Source organism: Podarcis pityusensis (genome assembly GCF_964106645.2).
Source record: "Podarcis pityusensis genome assembly, chromosome: 1".
Lineage (NCBI taxonomy): Eukaryota > Metazoa > Chordata > Lepidosauria > Squamata > Lacertidae > Podarcis > Podarcis pityusensis.
Window position 1 is genome coordinate 3,755,110 of NC_138028.1, and position 18,504 is coordinate 3,773,613.

Below are 18,504 nucleotides of genomic sequence, written 5' to 3' on the forward strand. Positions count from 1 at the left end.
GCAGGATGCACACTTTTAAGAGATAACCCCAATCAATCTGGGTTATTTTTGGACCATGAGGTCTGTGGTTGCATCTGGCGTCCCGACACAAAGAGGGGCTCACTTTCCCTCCTTGATGGGGATGGCAGCAGCTAGACCTGGACTGAGGCATCCTGTGCCCATTCCTGGAGGGCAGGAACAAAGGTAAAAAAACAAAACAAAACTAGGAGCTCAGGTCAAGACAGAAGCGACGGAGCAGCCCTGATCATTCAAAACATGACAAAAAAAATGTGACTACAGTGGTACCTCAGGTTACATACGCTTCAGGTTACAGTTGCTTCAGGTTACAGACTCCACTAACCCAGAAATAGTACCTCAGGTTAAGAACTTTGCTTCAGGATGAGAACAGAAATCGTGGCACGGCGGCAGCAGGAGGCCCCATTAGCTAAAGTGGTGCTTCAGGTTAAGAACAGTTTCAGGTTAAGAACGGACCTCCGGAACGAATTAGGTACTTAACCCAAGGTACCACTGTATGTATTTAGAAAGAAGGGCCTGGGATATCTAGGTAGAGAAAGGCAAGGCAAATTCAATAACAGAGGTCCTGAAGGCTGGTTATTGAACCAAAGCCTTTGCTTCGGTTATTACCTATTTTATTATACTAATATTAGTGTGGTGTATGCCGACAAAGGTCTGTATAGTTAAAGCTATGGTTTTCCCAGTAGTGATGTATGGAAGTGAGGGCTGGACCATAAAGAAGGCTGATCGCTGAAGAATTGATGCTTTTGAATTCTGGTGCTGGAGGAGACTCTTGAGAGTCCCATGGACTGCAAGCAGATCCAACCTCTCCATTCTGAAGGAAATCAGCCCTGAGTGCTCACTGGAAGGACAGATCCTGAAGCTGAGGCTCCAAGACTTTGGCCACCTCATGAGAAGAGAAGACTCCCTGGAAAAGACCCTGATGTTGGGAAAGATGGAGGGCACAAGGAGAAGGGGACGACAGAGGACGAGATGGTGGGACAGTGTTGTCAAAGATACAAGCATGAGTTTGACCAAACTGCGGGAGGCAGTGGAAGACAGGAGTGCCTGGCATGCTCTGGTCCATGGGGTCACGAAGAGGCGGACACGACTAAACGACTAAACAATAAATAACAACATTGGTTAAAGTGCTGGACTGGGACCTAGGAGACCAAGGTTCACTTTGAAAAGAGGTGGGATATTAACGTAATAATAAATGATAGCAATAAATAAATATACACAATTTAATGCTCAAATAGGCTTCCAAGTGGTTTACAAACTTTTAAGAACCAATTACACCAGCAAGATGTAAACAGTTCTGGGGTTGTTGTTCCAAGGCAGGAAGCCAGAGACCGGCTTTGTGTTTCATTATTCTTCAATCGTTTCATTCAAAAAATGACAGCAATGGCTACTCCCAGGGCAACACATAAACGCACACAAACAGACAGACAATTACGGCACAATCCTAACCACGTCTGCTCAAGAGTCAGCCCTATTGACTTAAATGGGGTTTGCCTCCGGGGAAATAGAGTTAGGACTGCAGCCTTAAATCCTTAAATAAAACCACATTGTCAAAAAACAACAACAAAGGAAGATGATGGAAATCATTTGCCACAGTCACGGTTTAAAAGGCCTGGAACATGTCTCTAGGCTGGCAACACATTTCCCATAGTGACCAACCAAATGCCTCCAAGATGTGCTTAGACAGCCCTCACCTGCTCTTCGTACCCAGATACTGGTACCCAGAGGCACGTCGGCCAACTGCCAACCGCACCCCCTGAAATCGAACCACTCAGGGAAAGGACTCGGGGCTACATAGGTGCCACCACACCTGCCCCACAGCTCACATCTTATAGGGACATCAACTGTAGGGCAGGAGAATGTACCTTGAAGAAAACAACCTTGAGATGCAAATTAGGACAGTGGGCCAGAGACTTCCTATCGTTGCTCTAGCTCATGGGTAGGCAAACTAAGGCCCGGGGCCCGGATCCGGCCCAATCGCCTTCTCAATCTGGCCCACGGACGGTCCGGGAATCAGCGTGTTTTTACATGAGTAGAATGTGTGCTTTTATTTCAAATGCATCTCTGGGTTATTTGTGGGGCCTGCCTGGTGTTTTTACATGAGTAGAATGTGTCCTTTTATTTCAAATGCATCTCTGGGTTATTTGTGGGGCATAGGAATTCGTTCATTATTTTTTTCCTAAATATAGTCCGGCCCCCCACAAGGTCTGAGGGACAGTGGACCGGCCCCTTGCTGAAAAAGGTTGCTGACCTTTGCTCTAGCTGGTAGGATGGCCAGAACCTCAATGGATAGACAAGTCACCCACCACAAGAGTTTGGTATCAGCCCCCTCCCAAGCCTTGCCAAACAGGCTGCCCATCTCTGAACGTCTTCACTAAAAGTTGCAGAAGTTCCAACTCTATTTTTCCTAAATGCATCAGCAAGTTAGATGGAAAATAGAAGAGAAACAGAAGCTGCAGAACCTCTGCATTTTGTGCCTCAGTGCCTCTCGCCGGCGATGTCTCCTTTAGTTACCCTGCAGTGAAGTATTTGTTTTGCGTGACTAAACCAAGTCGGTTTTAAAAAATGTTTGCTTTGCAAGCACAGACATGCGCTGGTAGCCCTGGGAGCTGTGCACATTCCTGTCATGGTGAACCGTGGCCAGGGCTGGTACACCTGGGTAGCTATTTTAGATCACTCTCCCAGGTATGCTGCTTGGAGGAAGGGCAGGGCTCAATAGGGAAATCACCTGCTTTGCATGCAGAAGTATTCAATCCCTGGCAAAATGTCCAGGTAGGGCTTGGTCAGAAACCCTGGAGAGCTGCTGCCTGCCAGTGTAGGTATATTAATAATAATAAATATAATAATAATAATAATAATAATAATAATAATAATAATAATAATTTATTTATACCCCACCCATCTGGCTGAGTCTCCCCAACCACTCTGGGCAGCTCCCAATCAAGTATTAAAAACAATACAGAGTTAAATATTAAAAACTTCCCTGAACAGGGCTGCCTTCAGATGTCTTTTAAAGATAAGATAGCTGCTTATTTCCTTCACATCTGAAGGGAGGGTGTTTCACAGGGTGGGCGCCACTACCGAGAAGGCCCTGTGTCTGGTTCCCTGTAACCTTACTTCTCGCAGTGAGGGAACCGCCAGATGGCCCTCGGAGCTGGACCTCAGTGTCCAGGCAGAATGATGGGGGTGGAGACGCTCCTTCAGGTATACTGGGCCGCAAGGCCGTTTAGGGCTTTAAAGGTCAGCACCAACACTTTGAATTGTGCTCGGAAACGTACTGGGAGCCAGTGCAGATCTCTCAGAACCAGTGTTATGTGGTCCCGGCGGCCACTCCAAGTCACCAGTCTAGCTGCCGCATTCTGGATTAATTGCAGTTTCCGGGTTACCTTCAAATGTAGCCCCACGTAGAGCGCATTGCAGTAGTCCAAGTGGGAGATAACCAGAGCATGCACCACTCTGGCAAGACAGTCCGCAGGCAGGGAGGGTCTCGTCCTGCGTACCAGATGGAGCTGGTAAACAGCTGCCCTGGACACAGAATTGACCTGTGCCTCCATGGACAGCTGTGAGTCCAGAATGACTCCCAGGCTGCGCACCTGGTCCTTCAGGGGCACAGTTACCCCATTCAGGACCAGGGAATCCCCCACACCCGCCCACCCCCTGTCCCCCAAGAACAGTACTTCTGTCTTGTCAGGATTCAACCTCAATCTGTTAGGTAACCCTGAACTAGACGGATTGAGAGCCTGGCTCAGGATGTGCTCTTTGTTATGCTGCAAAAATAACTCAAGAGCAGAGTTTCCCAGCTGTTTTCAGACCTCAGCTGTTTTCAGACTACGATTCCCATCATCCCTGACCACAGGTCCTTCCAGTTAGGGATGATGGGGGTTGTAGTCCAACAACAGCTGGGGATCCAAGTTTAGGAAACTCTGCTCAGGAGCCTCAAACAGCCAAGCCGGCTGGTTCATCTGGTTCAGGCAAGCGTTTTTTGTATCTTTACACAGTGCTAACTCATTCACGTCTGCTCAGAAGGAAGCTGAACTGTGTGACAGTGGAACCGACTGCCATGAGTAGTGGTGGGCCCTTCTCCACTGGTGTTATCTGGCTTGTGGCTGGATGGCCTACCTGTCAGGAATGCTGTAGTTGCCCTGCAGTGCAGATTTTGGAGTGAAAGGTGTGAGACTGGGCAGCCCTTTTCAAGGCCTCTTCCAATTATGGTTCTAAGCAGGGGGGGCTGACCCACAGTTTGGGTGCCTGATCCAGCCTCACAAGCACATTTTTATGGACTCCCCAAAATACTAATACTAATAATACTAATAATAATAATAATAGGGATGCAAATCACCCCCTACCTGATCAATCATTTGACTGGAAAGGGGGCAATGGTTTCAGTGATGGTCACCAACTTTGAAGTTGTTGTTGTTTTTAAAAAAAATGCTTTATATCTATTAGATAGATGGATGGATAGATAGATAATTTATACCCCACCCATCTGGCTGGGCTTCCCCAGCCACTCTGGGCAGCTTCCAGCAGAATATTAAAATGCAATGATTCACCAAACATTAAAAGCTTCCCTAAACAGGGCTGCCTTCAGATGTCTTCTAAAAGCCAGATAGTTGTTTTTCTCTTTGACATCTGGTGGGAGGGCGTTCCACAGGGCGGGCGCCACTACCGAGAAGGCCCTCTGTCTGGTTCCCTGTAACTTCGCTTCTCGCAATGAGGGAACTGCCAGAAGGCCCTCGGTGCTGGACGTCAGCGTCCGGGCAGATCGATGGGGGTGGAGATACTCCTTCAGGTATACAGGGTTGAAGCTGTTTAGGGCAGGGGTAGGCAACCTAAGGCCTGTGGCCGGATGTGGCCCAATCTCCTTCTCAATCCGGCCTGTAGGTGGTCTGGGAATCAGAGTGTTTTTACATGAGTGGAATGTCTGCTTTTATTTAAAATGCATCACTGGGTTATTTGTGGGGCATAGGAAATCATTCTTTTTTTCTTCCAAAATATAGTCCGGCCCACCGCATGGTCTAAGGGACAGTGGACCGGCCCATGGCTGGAAAAGGTTGCTGTCCCCTAGTTTAGGGCTTTAAAGGTCAGCACCAACACTTTGAATTGTGCCTGGAAATGTACTGGGAGCCAATGTAGGTCTTTCAGGAGTTAAAGGGAGTTAGACAAATTCATGGAAGATTATCAACGGCCACCAACTGCTTTTCCTGGTATGTTATCTCCAGAGTCTGAATTGGTAAGCCTCTGAATATCAGTTTTCTGAGGATCAGACGTGAAGAGGAGGCTGTCATGTTTGGATCCTGTTTGCAGGCTTCCCTTTCTGGTAAGCCCCTGTGAGAATGGGATGCTGGAGTAGATGGACCTTTGCTGCGGCTCAAGGTGGATCTCCTCATGTTGTCAAGGCCAGGGTTAAACATTGCCCAGCTGCGCTGGGGTGGAAAGCTGCCTAAAGCGAGGCCCCTGAATTCAGAGCAAAGCAGTGTAAACCGAGAAGCTCTGGAACGCCTTCAGAAATGGACCTGAGCTGCGTCACGCTTCCCGCAATCCACTTCCCTTACTGTTGCCAGAATCCAAGCCTATCCATGACCTGGCTTACCTGGTTCTTGGAAGGACTCTTCATTCGTTAATGTCCTGGACAAGATGAGGATGAGGGCTTCTTTAAACTGGTCAAAGTGGACCTTTAAAAAAAAAGGACAGAAAAAAACACAATGTTTTCAGCAAACTCAGTCTGGACAAACCTTTGCAGTGCAATACGCACGCAGAGACATCACCTTGCCAACAAAGGTCCGTATAGTTCAAGCTATGGTTTTCCCAGTAGATGGGGCCTAAACATATGCAACTAAACCACTGCTAGACCTTGCTCCCCTGGTTGCATCGCCCTCCCCTTCTTCCACTGTTTCATCTGCGTCAAATTTTGAATTGTAAGCTCATTGGGGCAGGCATTTGCCCTCTCGTACTCTGTACGGCACAATGCATGCTGACTAAGTCGTCTAAAACAATGGTTTTTTTCTGTTCCAGATTTGCAACTGTGATAGCCTCCTGCAGTTGAAACAAGTGTGTCTGCCTCCACATCAAACCTTTAAGGGACATTTCCCCCCCCTTCAAAGAATTTGGGACACTGTAGTTTAGCTCTCACAGTTCTAGCACCCCATGTTCCCAGAGCCTCTAATTTCTTCACCTTCTCTCCCTCCCCTGCTTTAACTAACACCATTATTATTATTTTGCAAACCACGCTGTCCAGCTTAAAATTTCAGGTTCTGGAGGGGCGGAAAGCAAGACGGGTTTGAAGCAACCTGAAATCCTCTTGCTCGGGTTACATTTTTTATGCGCTTTTCCCCAAGCACTTTCCTCCCCACCCCTCCCTGAGCTCCACTTCTTCTTCTTCTTCAAAGAGTTATGAAAAGCTCTGCCCAGGCAAGCTCCAAGTTTATTCCGAATGAATGAATCACTTTGCTTGCTGGAGATTGCCAGCTCTAGCATAGCGGCAGCTGAAAGCTCTGCTGCCCTGTTGGGCCCCGGGGCGCTATGGAGACTGGTGCCCTAGCAATCTCTCCATGAACAACAGGGAAACAACCATTGCAGTAATAAAATCATAGAACTGTAGAGCTGGAAGGGACACTGGCCTGATCCAGCGGACTCCTCTTTATGTTCCTCTGGCAGGAGCAATCTGCAATGCCCCACAGTCACCAAGACAAATAATAATCATAATCATAATAATCATAATAATACAGTGGTACCTCGGGTTAAGTACTTAATTCGTTCTGGAGGTCCGTTCTTAACCTGAAACTGTTCTTAACCTGAAGCACCACTTTAGCTAATGGGGCCTCCTGCTGCCGCCGCACCGCCAAAGCATGATTTCTGTTTTCATCCTGAAGCAAAGTTCTTAACCTGAAGCACTATTTCTGGGTTAGCGGAATCTGTAACCTGAAGTGTCTGTAACCCGAGATACCACTGTATTAATAATAATAATAATAATAATAATAATAATAATAATAATTTATACCCCGCCCTCCCTGGCCAGAACTGGGCTCAGGGCGGCTAACATCAGTAAAATCACAGTAAAAACATAATGGGGGGGGGACCAATTTAAAATACAGGTTAAAATGCAATTTAAAATGCAGCCTCATTTTAAAATAGCTGATAAATCAAGACCATAAGGGGAGGGAGGGATAAGGGTAGGACCGAGTCCAAACCAAAGGCCAGGTGGAACAGCTCTGTCTTGCAGGCCCTGCGGAAAGATGTCAAGTCCTGCAGGGCCCTAGTCTCTTGTGACAGAGACTATGTTTCCAGTCCTTCTGGTGGTCGTAAGATTAAGAGCAAGTGCCTGTGTTTTCCTTCTCCCTCCTAAAACCTTTTCCTTTGGTGCCATGTCTTTTAGATTATTCGCCCAATGGCAGCAAGTGTCTCATTACTGATGTCTGTTATGCCTTCTGGAAGCCTCCCCCCTTTTCTGGCTAAAGGGTGGAATAAAAACACTTGAAATAAATTACTAATCATCCGTTCATACTTTCCCCTTTTCCTCCTGAAATAATTAGATATCGCTCCACTTCCATTGTAACTTGTTAAAAATGAAGCAGAATTCTGCACTTGCTCTGTTATGCTCCATAGACTAGATAGAGAGGCTAAATGGAATTGATTAACGGCAGATTCAGGGCAGACAAAAGGGAGCCCTTAATCACACAATGCAGAGTTAATTTATGGAATTTGCAGCACTGGAGGTCACGGTCCTGGGCAGCTTTAAAAGGGGACTGGACAAGTTTATGGGATGGAGGGGGATGAGTTCTGTCCATGGCGTCAAACAAAATTCATAGAGATGGAGAGGTCTGCTAATAGTGTCACATTAAATTAGCCCCTAGAGTAGATTTTGGAGACGCCCAGAAATTAGGAATTATCCAGAAAGCTCAGCTTGGCTGCTGGAAGTGATTGAGTCCTGTAGAAAGCTGTACACGTTTTATGTAGGCAGTCCTGTTTAGGGATTGTTTGATGTTTGATGTTTTTAATGTCCGATGTTTTATCGTCTTTTTAATATTCTGCTGGGAGCCGCCCAGAGTGGCTGGGGAAACCCAGCCAGATGGGTGGGGTATAAATAATAAATTATTATTATTATTATTATTATTATTATTATTATTAATTTGTTATTATGTCTTTGCATTCATTCTGGTAGGAAGGAATCTCCTTGCTGATACAAGATATCGTGAACTGACAAACCGATTAAACGTATGAGTTCCTAAGTGTTTCCCCAAACCATTCAAGATGTACAATAGGTCTATATACATTTTAAGCAAAATTGTATCTGTTTTTCCGTGTATATATAATGTATATAGTAAGTGCAGTGTAAGCGATGAAAGCCAGTCAATGAAATTTTATTATCGAGATATTTGTAGAATAAATTTGGAATAAATTCTTCCAACCTTTCTTCTTCCAGTTTTTTTTCTTATTTTTTCTTTTTCTTCTTCCTTTTTTATTTTTTGTTCTTTTTTATATGTGTGTGCTTATCTGAAATATGTATGTATGTATGCATTTGTAGTATTTTGCTTGTATTTTGTTATAATTATGTTAAATTATATTATATTATATTATATTTAAAAACAACAACAAGATGTACAATAGGTCTTCAACATGAAAGCTTAATGCTGCAAAACAGGCCATTTTGACAAATGGGTTGATGGCAACAGGTTTTTTAAAAAACTTATGAAAAAATTCATTGGGAATAATAAATCTGGATTAAATTAGGCAGGGTGGGACTCTCCTTCCTTGGAGGTTTTTAAGCAGAGGTTGGATGGACATCTGTCATGGATGCTTTAGCTGAGACTCCTGCTTTGCAGGGGGTGGACTAGATGCAACTGGGGGTCCCATCCAACTCTAATATTCTATGATTCTATGATACAGGCTGGTATCCTGAAGCTAACAATGGTCATGTGGTTGCTGTGAAAAGCCCATATGTATGAAGAACCCAGACCTCACAATCAAAGCCCATTTGGAGGTACCCAAAGTTATATACAGGAATAAGAATAAGAATAAGAATAAGAATAAAAATTATTTATACCCCGCCCTCCCTGGCCAGAGCCGGGCTCAGGGCGGCTAACACCAATAAAATCACAGTAAAAACAAAATGGGGGGGGGGGGACTAATATAAAATACAGGTTAAACTGCAATTTAAACCAAAGGCCAGGTGGAACAGCTCTGTCTTGCAGGCCCTGTGGAAAGATGTCAAGTCCCGCAGGGCCCTGGTCTCTTGGGACAGAGCGTTCCACCAAGTCGGGGCCAGTACTGAAAAGGCCCTGGCCCTAGTTGAGACCAATCTAACCACCTTGTGACTTGGGACCTCCAAAATGTTGTCATTTGTGGAACTTAAGGTCCCATAGGTACGTCCCGTAGGCGGTCCTGTAGGTACGTGGCAGCCAGTTATTAATTGAAAGGTTTGAGAGACTATAGAGACTATAGAAAATATAGAGATTCTCTGGGAAAAGTCTATTAACTCAAAGGGAGGTGGGGCCCCAAGCAGCACTCAACTGATGGAAGCGGGTTCTACTTTATGAAAGCTCTTATGCCGTAATAATTTTTTTTTTAAGGTGTCACAAGTGACCTCGTCGCCTCTGTTAGTGGTCTTCCCACCTACACAGGGGGGTAAAGCCCCAAAGTACTTAAGCATTTCTTTGCTCACTCGCTCTCGCTGCCCACCCCACCCCAGAGCCCATCATTGCTTCTTCTGTATCAGGCTGTTGCCATCTAGCAACAGAGACCTCGCTGGCCCGTTATCACAAGGAGTAATTAAAAGCAGCCTCAGAAAACCTGCTCAGCCAGGAAACTTTAGACAGAGGGTCTCATTTGCACATTAATTGCTGCCATTCATCCTACAAATATTGCAAAGCGCTCTCCACAAAAAGGGCAGTTTGCAGCGAGGAGGAAAAATTTTCCTGATTAAAAAAAAACGCCTTGACATTTAAGCTAAAGGAGTGCGACTGGCAGAGGAGGGAGAGAGAGATATGAGCGCATTGCAATTATCATGGGGCCATCCATCCCCCCCCCCCCAATGCACCGGCTCTTCAAAATATATCACGGCGGCACACCTGCCAACGTTTGACGGCAGAAATCAGGTACACCCGCGATTTAGCTGCTCTGCGATTTACGTGCCGTTTAATCAAAAAGGCCCACTCAGAGCGCCGACCATATTTCAGAAATCCAATCAGCAATAAAACCAACTGTCACAGCTAATAAAACACCGAATACTTAAGAATGCAGCCTGCACACTCCGGCCATAAAGCGCTACCAGGGATCTACAGAACTTCAACAGGTTATCTTATTAACACAACAAACCTGCAAAGTAGGCCAGCGTTATTACTATTGCTTTATCTTGATCGCCCATAAGCACCGGGGCACAGATCAGTTTTAGGAGCTGACTAGGGAGAGGCCCTCTCCCTCTATAAGCAGACTTGCTTCTTATGCTTGGAAGATCATAGAATCATAGAATGGTTGCAAGGGACTCTGAGGGTCATCTGGTCCAACCCGCTGAAAAGCAGGAATCGCAGCTAACATGCCAATGGATTGGCGGTAAAGGAAACACTACTGGTTTTCCCTGTAGTGATGTATGGAAGTGAGAGCTGGACCATAAAGAAGGCTGATCGCCGAAGAACTGATGTTTCGAATTCTGGTGCTGGAGGAGACTCTTGAGAGTCCCATGGACTGCAAGAAGATCAAACCTCTCCATTCTGAAGGAAATCAGCCCTGAGTGCTCACTGGAAGGACAGATCCTGAAGCTGAGGCTCCAAGACTTTGGCCACCTCTTCTGGGAAATGATATATAATGAATTAAAAAAGGTATTTAAATATACCTTTCCCAAGAAACCAGAGGCCTTTCTCCTGGGCATGGTCGGCCAAATGGTGATAAAAAAGGATAGAACTTTCTTTATGTATGCAACAACAGCAGCAAGAATACTCATCGCAAAGTATTGGAAGACACAAGAACTTCCCACGCTGGAGGAATGGCAGATGAAACTGATGGACTATATGGAATTGGCGGAAATGACTGGCAGAATCCGTGACCAGGGAGAAGAGTCGGTGGAGGAAGATTGGAAGAAATTCAAAGATTATCTACAGAAACACTGCAAAATTAAAGAATGTTAGAGTGATGTTGGATTAAAAATAAGTGGTTTCCAGCTGTACAGGATTTAAAGTTATAGATAGACTAATTAAAGATTAGGATTAAAAAAGTTGAAGGAAATGGAAATTTGGTATTTAAGAGGTAAAATTTTAATGATATATTATATTAAGATTAAAGATTGGGATTAAAAAAGTGGAAAAGAAATTGCTGGACAAACAATTTGGACTGGAATACAAAAGAGGGAGGTATGGGGAGGTCCAGAAAATAAGTAAATTCAAAAACGGAAATGGAAAGGTGATATTGTTTTTTAATTGTTCTGTTTCTTTTTTTGTTTGTTTTTCTGTTTTTTATTATGTATTGTGTATTTGTGTATTTTTTTCTATGTTTCTCTGTTTAATCTTTCACTGAAATTTTAATAAAAATCATTTAAAAAAAAAAAAGAAAGACTTTGGCCACCTCATGAGAAGAGAAGACTGCCTGGAAAAGACCCTGATGCTGAGAAAGATGGAGGGCACAAGGAGAAGGGGACGACAGAGGATGAGATGGTTGAACAGTGTTCTCGAAGCTACGAACATGAGTTTGACCAAGTTGCGGGAGGCAGTGGAAGACAGGAGTGCCTGGCGTGCTCTGGTCCATGGGGTCACGAAGAGTCGGACACGACTAATCGACTAAATAACAACAACAACAACATCTAGTAGTTCCCCCTTTAATCAAAATACAGCACCTCAACACATTGCTAGACAAACTCCCATCATTCCTAGCCATTGTCCATTGAAATTCAACAAGACCCAGAGAGCTCAGGGTCAGGACTGCCCTTCCATCACCTATTGGCTTGGGATGTTAGAACCCCTGGGTCATATGAGCCATACAAAGCTGTCTTGTTGCAGAGTCCGACCTCTGCCCCATCAAGCCTAGAATGCCCACTCTGACTGGCAGCAGACTCAACTACCCCAAAATCCCTTTTAAAAAAAACACAAAAACTGAAGATGACAATGATTGACCATGGAGCCTTCTAGATGCAAATTGCGAGCTCTGCTATTGAGGTCTGATCCCCTTTCATCTGCTGGAACATTTTAATCAACAAGAAGAGATTGATTTAATCGACCACCGAAGGCAGGAAGCAAACAAGCGCCGTGCATATAACTCCCCCAGTATTCATCGAGGGGAACCTTAAGATCCTGATAGCATTACGTCCTGTCAATCAATGAGAAATGCTCAGATCTGGGCATATTGTTTGTATTCAACAAAACGCCCATTGTCCTCAAAGGAGCCTGCAGCAGGAACCCTTCTCTCGGAAGCCTCGGAGGCAGGTTGATTCATTTCCTCCCCCCTCCCCACCCCATAAGTGCCCCCGCTTTTGCCAAGTCACTGTTGATTGTGCAACCGGACTGAAGTTGTACAAGTTGTGTTGACAAAGAGAAAGGAAAGAGGATGCAAAAGGTTCCTCATTTTGGAGGCGGCGATGGGAAGGAGGAGGAGGTGGAGAAAGTGGTGATTTCTGCTTTAGGGTTTTAACTACAGTCTTGGAACAGCAGCTGCAGCCAGAACAGATGGCCGGGGTTTGCGTCGCACGAAGCAATTTTACCGTGACCGGCGCTGAAAAGGGAGATTAGGAGCAGTGAGTTTAAATCAAGTTCGGTAAGGGAAAGAGAGAGAGAGAGAGAGAATGAATGAATGCCACAATTCAGCAAGGCAAGGTCGGGTGAACGATGGCGCAATAGCATCGCTACTCCCCAGGGGAAACATGTGCTGTTGGGATCCGCTGCTCAGAAATGCAAAAAGATTCTGTGTTTGTCTTCAGTGGCACAACTTGGATGTACATGATCGGCCTGCTAGCTTGGCCGTACTGCATGAAAGCGCCCTCATTTGTGGTCAGTCTGAAGCAAGACTCGCCAAAAGTTTATTTGGAAAGCTAGACTCTTAAATCTGGTTTTCCCAGTAGTGATGTACGGAAGTGAGAGCTGGACCATCAAGAAGGCTGATCGCTGAAGAATTGATGCTCTTGAATTATGGTGCTGGAGGAGACTCTTGAGAGTCCCATGGACTGCAAGAAGATCCAACCTATCCATTCTGAAGGAGCCCTGAGTGCTCACTGGAAGGACAGATCCTGAAGCTGAGGCTCCAAGACTTTGGCCACCTCATGAGAAGAGAAGACTCCCTGGAAAAGACCCTGATGTTGGGAAAGATGGAGGGCACAAGGAGAAGGGGACGACAGAGGACGAGATGGTTGGACAGTGTTCTCGAAGCTACCAACATGAGTTTGACCAAACTGCGGGAGGCAGTGGAAGACAGGAGTGCCTGGCGTGTTCTGGTCCAGGGGGTCACGAAGAGTTGGACACGACTAAACGACTAAACAACAACTCTTAAGTCAGGGGTTGGCAAAGGTTTATCTTGCCTGGGCTGGATCGCATGCGTGAGCATGCACGCCCATGATTTTCGGTGTCTGTGTCTGTGCAGACGCAATTTCTGGCACCGGAGAAGTGAGTACCTGTGCCGTGCCAGTTTAGCGCAGCGTGCAAGTGGGCATCTAGGTTTGGGGGTGGCTTGTGGGCTGATCAAACAACCGCCCATGGGCCTTAGGTTGCTGCCCCCTGCTCTTAAGTCCTTCCAAACGGGAAAGACTGTAGTCCAACAGTAAAGCACCTGCTTTGCAGGCAGAAGTTCACAGAGTCAACCCCAACTGCCTCTAGAGAAGACTGGGAATATCTTCTGCCTGAACCCTTGGAGAATCGCTTCCAGTTAGTGCAGACCATACTGAGCTGGGAGGATTAGTGGTTTGACTCTAGTATAAGGCAGCTTCTAATAGTCCTAAACTTGTACCATTTTCCACATAGGGTATTACATCTTTCCTTTTGATAATAGCAATCACACCGGGGGAAATGTAATTTGCAAAGAGGTCTTAAGGCTCCTTCCCTATTTGAATGCATCTTCCTGTTTCTAAAACTGGCAGTGGGCAGGGATCAAACTTCTTTGCAATGCCAGTGGTTCCTCCAATATGCAGCAACCAATCTGGGGGAAATCTATGCAGCTTGGGGCAAAGAAAACTAGAGTTATAAAACAGATTTACTGGAGAATGGTAGACTACAGACTAGACAGGGGTCAGCAAACTTTTTCAGCAGGGGGTCGGTCTACTGTCCCTCAGACCTTGTGGGGGGCTGGACTATATTTTTTGGGGAGAAATGAACGAATTCCTATGCCCCACAAATAATCCAGAGATGCATTTTAAATAAAAGGACACATTCTACTCATGTAAAAAACGCTGATTCCCAGACCGTCCACGGGATAGATTTAGAAGGCAATTGGGCAGGATCCAGCCCCTGGGCCTTAGGTTGCCTACCCATGGACTAGACTAGACTAGAGGACCTTCTAGTGGTCTAAGCTTCAACCAAAGGAGGTCACGTGACCCACAGGTCAGCTGACACTCGCCAGACAACAGTCTGCTATGTCCAGTGAGTAAACAACTATCTGCTTGCCAGATTTGGCCGGGCAGGCCGGTCAACTGCAGACCACACTGGCTGGATTAGGATTTCAGGTGCTGTGCTGTAGGGAAAACCGAGATGAGAGTGAAGAAACCTGCAACCCTCCTCGTCAAGTTACATTTTTAATGTTCTTTTCAAAGTGCTTTTGATGTCGCGCTCAGCTTCTGAACCTACAGAGAACTCTACTCTGCAAGTCTCGTGGTTTTTAAAAATTGATAACGCAGAAGGCGATGTTTAGGTTGTAAAGCAGGAGAAAGGATTTTCAAGGGTGCCCAATCTACTCCCAACAGAGGCTGCGATCCTAAATCCACGTAGGGCTTGTCTGTCCTGTGCCTAGAATGCACGGGGCCAAGAGGTTTTCAGTTTGTCCCAACTCTATCCTTGGGGAAACCTGTTTTTTGCTGCTGAATTGGAGCAAGCACCAGTCCGCAGAAAACCCGACTGACATTTGCTCATTTCAGCGGGGAAAAAGTGGGTTTCGCCCTGGGGAAAGAGGCTGGATAAGCGGAAGTGTAGCTGAGCCCCTACTTGGGAGTAAGCCCCACTGAATTCAGCAGACCAACCTCTGAGTAAATATAATGAGGACTGGGCGATGTATCGATCCATAGTCCAAAATCGGTCTGAAGTCCACACACTGTGATAACGTTTCATAATATTTGTCAGGGCGATATATTGTGAATCAAAGTGTGTGTGTTATGTAAAAAAATGCAATATGGGAGAAACTGTGGAGCTGGTCATCATTTCTCATTATTCCTGCTGCCCCTGATGCTCTTTACGGTCATACCTCTGCTTACGTATCTCTCTGGATACGTAAACTTCGGGCTGTGAACGCGGCAAACCCGAAAGTGTACACTTCTGGGTTTCACCACACATGCATGCGCAGAAGCGCTCTGCGCGCATGCGCAGAAGGGCGTCTCCAGTTTTGAAGTTTTCGGGATGCGGCTGGGCCTCCGGAATGGATCCCGTTCGTAATCGGAGGTACCACTGTACTATAAAATAACAGTTGTAACACTGTGTTAAAGGTAAGTAAAATGTGTAAGTTTTTGACCCCTAAGTAGTGACAGTTGCCAGGATATTACCCTGTTTGCCTCTTCATGGTTACATCCTCATTTCAGACATCATGATATAACAATATTGTGATGTTTAGCTGAGCAATTATCTCAGGGCCCTCATAGTAACGGGACCGCCTCTCCTGGTCTGCCCTGCAGAGGACCTTAAGGTCCATGAATAAGCATAGTTTAGAGGTCCCGGGCCCTAAGGAAGTCAGACTATCCTCCACCAGGGCCTTTTCAGTGATGGCTCTGACCTGGTGGAATGCTCTGTCCCATGAGGCCAGGACCCTGCAGGATTTAACCTCCTTCCGTCGGGCCTGTAAGACAGAGCTATTCCGCCTGGCCTTTAATTTGAACTTAGCCTGATTTTTTATTCCCCTCCCTTCCCTCCCTCTCCCCTTTTTATGAAGATTACCTGCTCTGAGACCCCACAGCTAATTCTCCCCTGGCCTCCTCGCTGGCCCAAGTGGGACTAATTCAGCCAGCTAGCCCTGGCGACTATCTAATGCTTTGGATGGATTTCCCCCAAATTGATTTCTGAACTTTGAATTTTATTGTTATTCATGTTTTTATACTGTATTTTATGCTGCTTCTACAATTAAGTGTTTTAAATTTCTTGTTGGCCGCCCTGAACCCAGTTTTCTGAACCGGGAAAGGCAGGGTATAAATAAAAAATTATTATTATTATTATTATTATTATTATTATTATTATTATATCGTCAGCACTGACTGACAGCAGCCTTTGGTGAAGCAGGATTTGAACCAGGGGCCTTCCGCATGCAAAGCACCTGCTCTCCCAACCCAACTAAGGCCCTTCCCTTAGTTGCATGGCAAGGGGGCATATAAGAGAGACGGAAGGAAAGCCACATTAAGGTCTTTTCCACCCCTTTTTTGGGCCCAAAAATGGAAGCAAGAAGAGTTACCGACGATTGAAGAATGGAGGGTGAAGTTAATGGACTATGCAGAACTAGATAAACTAACAGGAAGGATTTGAAACCGGCGAGACCAGAAATTCACGGAAGACTGGAGTAAATTTACGGACTATTTGAAAAGTAATTGTGAAGAACAGATGACGTTTGTAGGGTTGCAAGAAGTTTTGTGAGGAGTATTATTGGAAGTATTGTGAAAATGGACAAGGGGGAGGATGATTTGTTAAGAGATGTAAAGGCAATATAAAGTTAAGAAATGCATAAGAAGTGGTTAAAACGGTGGATCATCAGAGGTGCTGATGGAAGTCTAAAAAGATTGTATAAGTGATAAGTTTTGTGGTACATTTTATAATTTATATGTTAAAATTAATAAAAAATATTATTAAAAAGAGGTCTTTTCCACCCCACCTGAGTAGGTAAGCTACAGTCACGTGGAGGTTCTGGGAAAACATCAAGCCCAAGAGGCATAATTGGAGAAGTCAAAGAACAGCCGTACATGCAAATCAAAAGGAGCCACAGCCAGAATGGGACAACTTCTGCATAGCGAGTTTGCCTTGTTCTGCCCCCACCGCAGTCAGGGGCTAATTGAACTTCTGGTTGGTGGATCTGTTTGATGCTGTGCAGAGAAGACTCGGGTACCCAATTTGAGAAGGAAGGTTTCCTGCGAGTGAGTCTTCTTATTAGCACAATAAAGCGTCCCGTTTCAAGCCGCTCATTATTTCCCACCAGGTTTCCCCCCATATCCCACCCCCCTCCGCACAATGGAAGTCCACACACCCTTCAAGATGTGGGAATCTTCTTCTCTTGGGAGAAAGAGCCGGCTTCTAACACTTCCCTCCCTGTCCTTGGGTTGGGGGGGGAGAGAAGGCTTTCTTCACTTCAAGCAGTATAAAGCTCATTTCTGCTTCCAGGAGAGCTTCGCACAGCGTTGGACGCAGAGGCTACCTTCAAAGGAATTCCAAAGGGAGAGATGGAAAAGGGGGTTCTGAGGGAAGTTGGGGGCTTCTGCATTCATGGCAAGAGGGGGGAATAATAGGCTTGCAATTGTACGAGCATTTTTTGCAATTCCAGTACAGTGGTGCCTCGCAAGACGAAATTAATTCCTTCCGCGAGTTTTGTCGTCTTGCGATTTTTTTCGTCTTGCGAAGCACGGTGTCGGGAAAGTTTTGGAAAAGCTTCAAAAATCACCAAAGTCTTTAAAAACCTCAAAAGAGGCTACCACACCGCGTTCTATGAGTTGCTCCTCGAAGTTGCAACTGTATTAACGGTGTTAAGAAAAAGGAAACAAACTTGCAAGACGTTTCCGTCTTGCGAAGCAAGCCCATAGGGAAAATCGTCTTGCGAAGCAGCTCAAAAAACCCTTTCGTCTAGCGAGTTTTTTGTCTTGCGAGGCATTCGTCTTGCGAGGTACCCTAACCTGAGGTACCACTGTATTAGGTAGAAATTACCTTGCACGGGATATTGAGGGACAAATAATGATAGAAGTTCCATGGGCCATGATCTGAATTGGTTTTAAGATAGTTTTCTTCTAATGACAGCAAAAGTGACCATCATTAGGACGGATGAAGCGTCTGTGTAACGGTTTATTATTATTATTACAGTGGTACCTCAGGTTAGGGACGCGGGTGGCGCTGTGGGTAAAACCTCGGCGCCTAGGACTTGCCGATCGTATGGTCGGCGGTTCGAATCCCCGCGGCGGGGTGCGCTCCCGCCGTTCGGTCCCAGCGCCTGCCAACCTAGCAGTTTGAAAGCACCCCTAAGTGCATGTAGATAAATAGGGACTGCTTACTAGCGGGAAGGTAAACGGCGTTCCGTGTGCTGCGCTGGCTCGCCAGATGCAGCTTGTCACGCTGGCCACGTGACCCGGAAGTGTCTGCGGACAGCGCTGGCTCCCGGCCTATAGAGTGAGATGAGCGCACAACCCTAGAGTCTGGC

General features: G+C 45.8%; 1 protein-coding gene across 11 annotated transcripts in view; it reads right to left on the reverse strand.

The window, feature by feature from the left end:
* NIN (ninein) overlaps positions 1–18,504 on the reverse strand; it is a gene marked incomplete at its 3' end in the record, with an annotated part of 126,052 nt that overhangs the window by 83,555 nt on the left and 23,993 nt on the right. For all 11 annotated transcript variants that reach the window (XM_081002309.1, XM_081002306.1, XM_081002305.1 and 8 more), the window contains exon 4: positions 5,606–5,687. In XM_081002309.1, the coding sequence (XP_080858435.1) occupies positions 5,606–5,687 (82 nt within the window). The remainder of the gene's footprint in view (positions 1–5,605; positions 5,688–18,504) is intronic.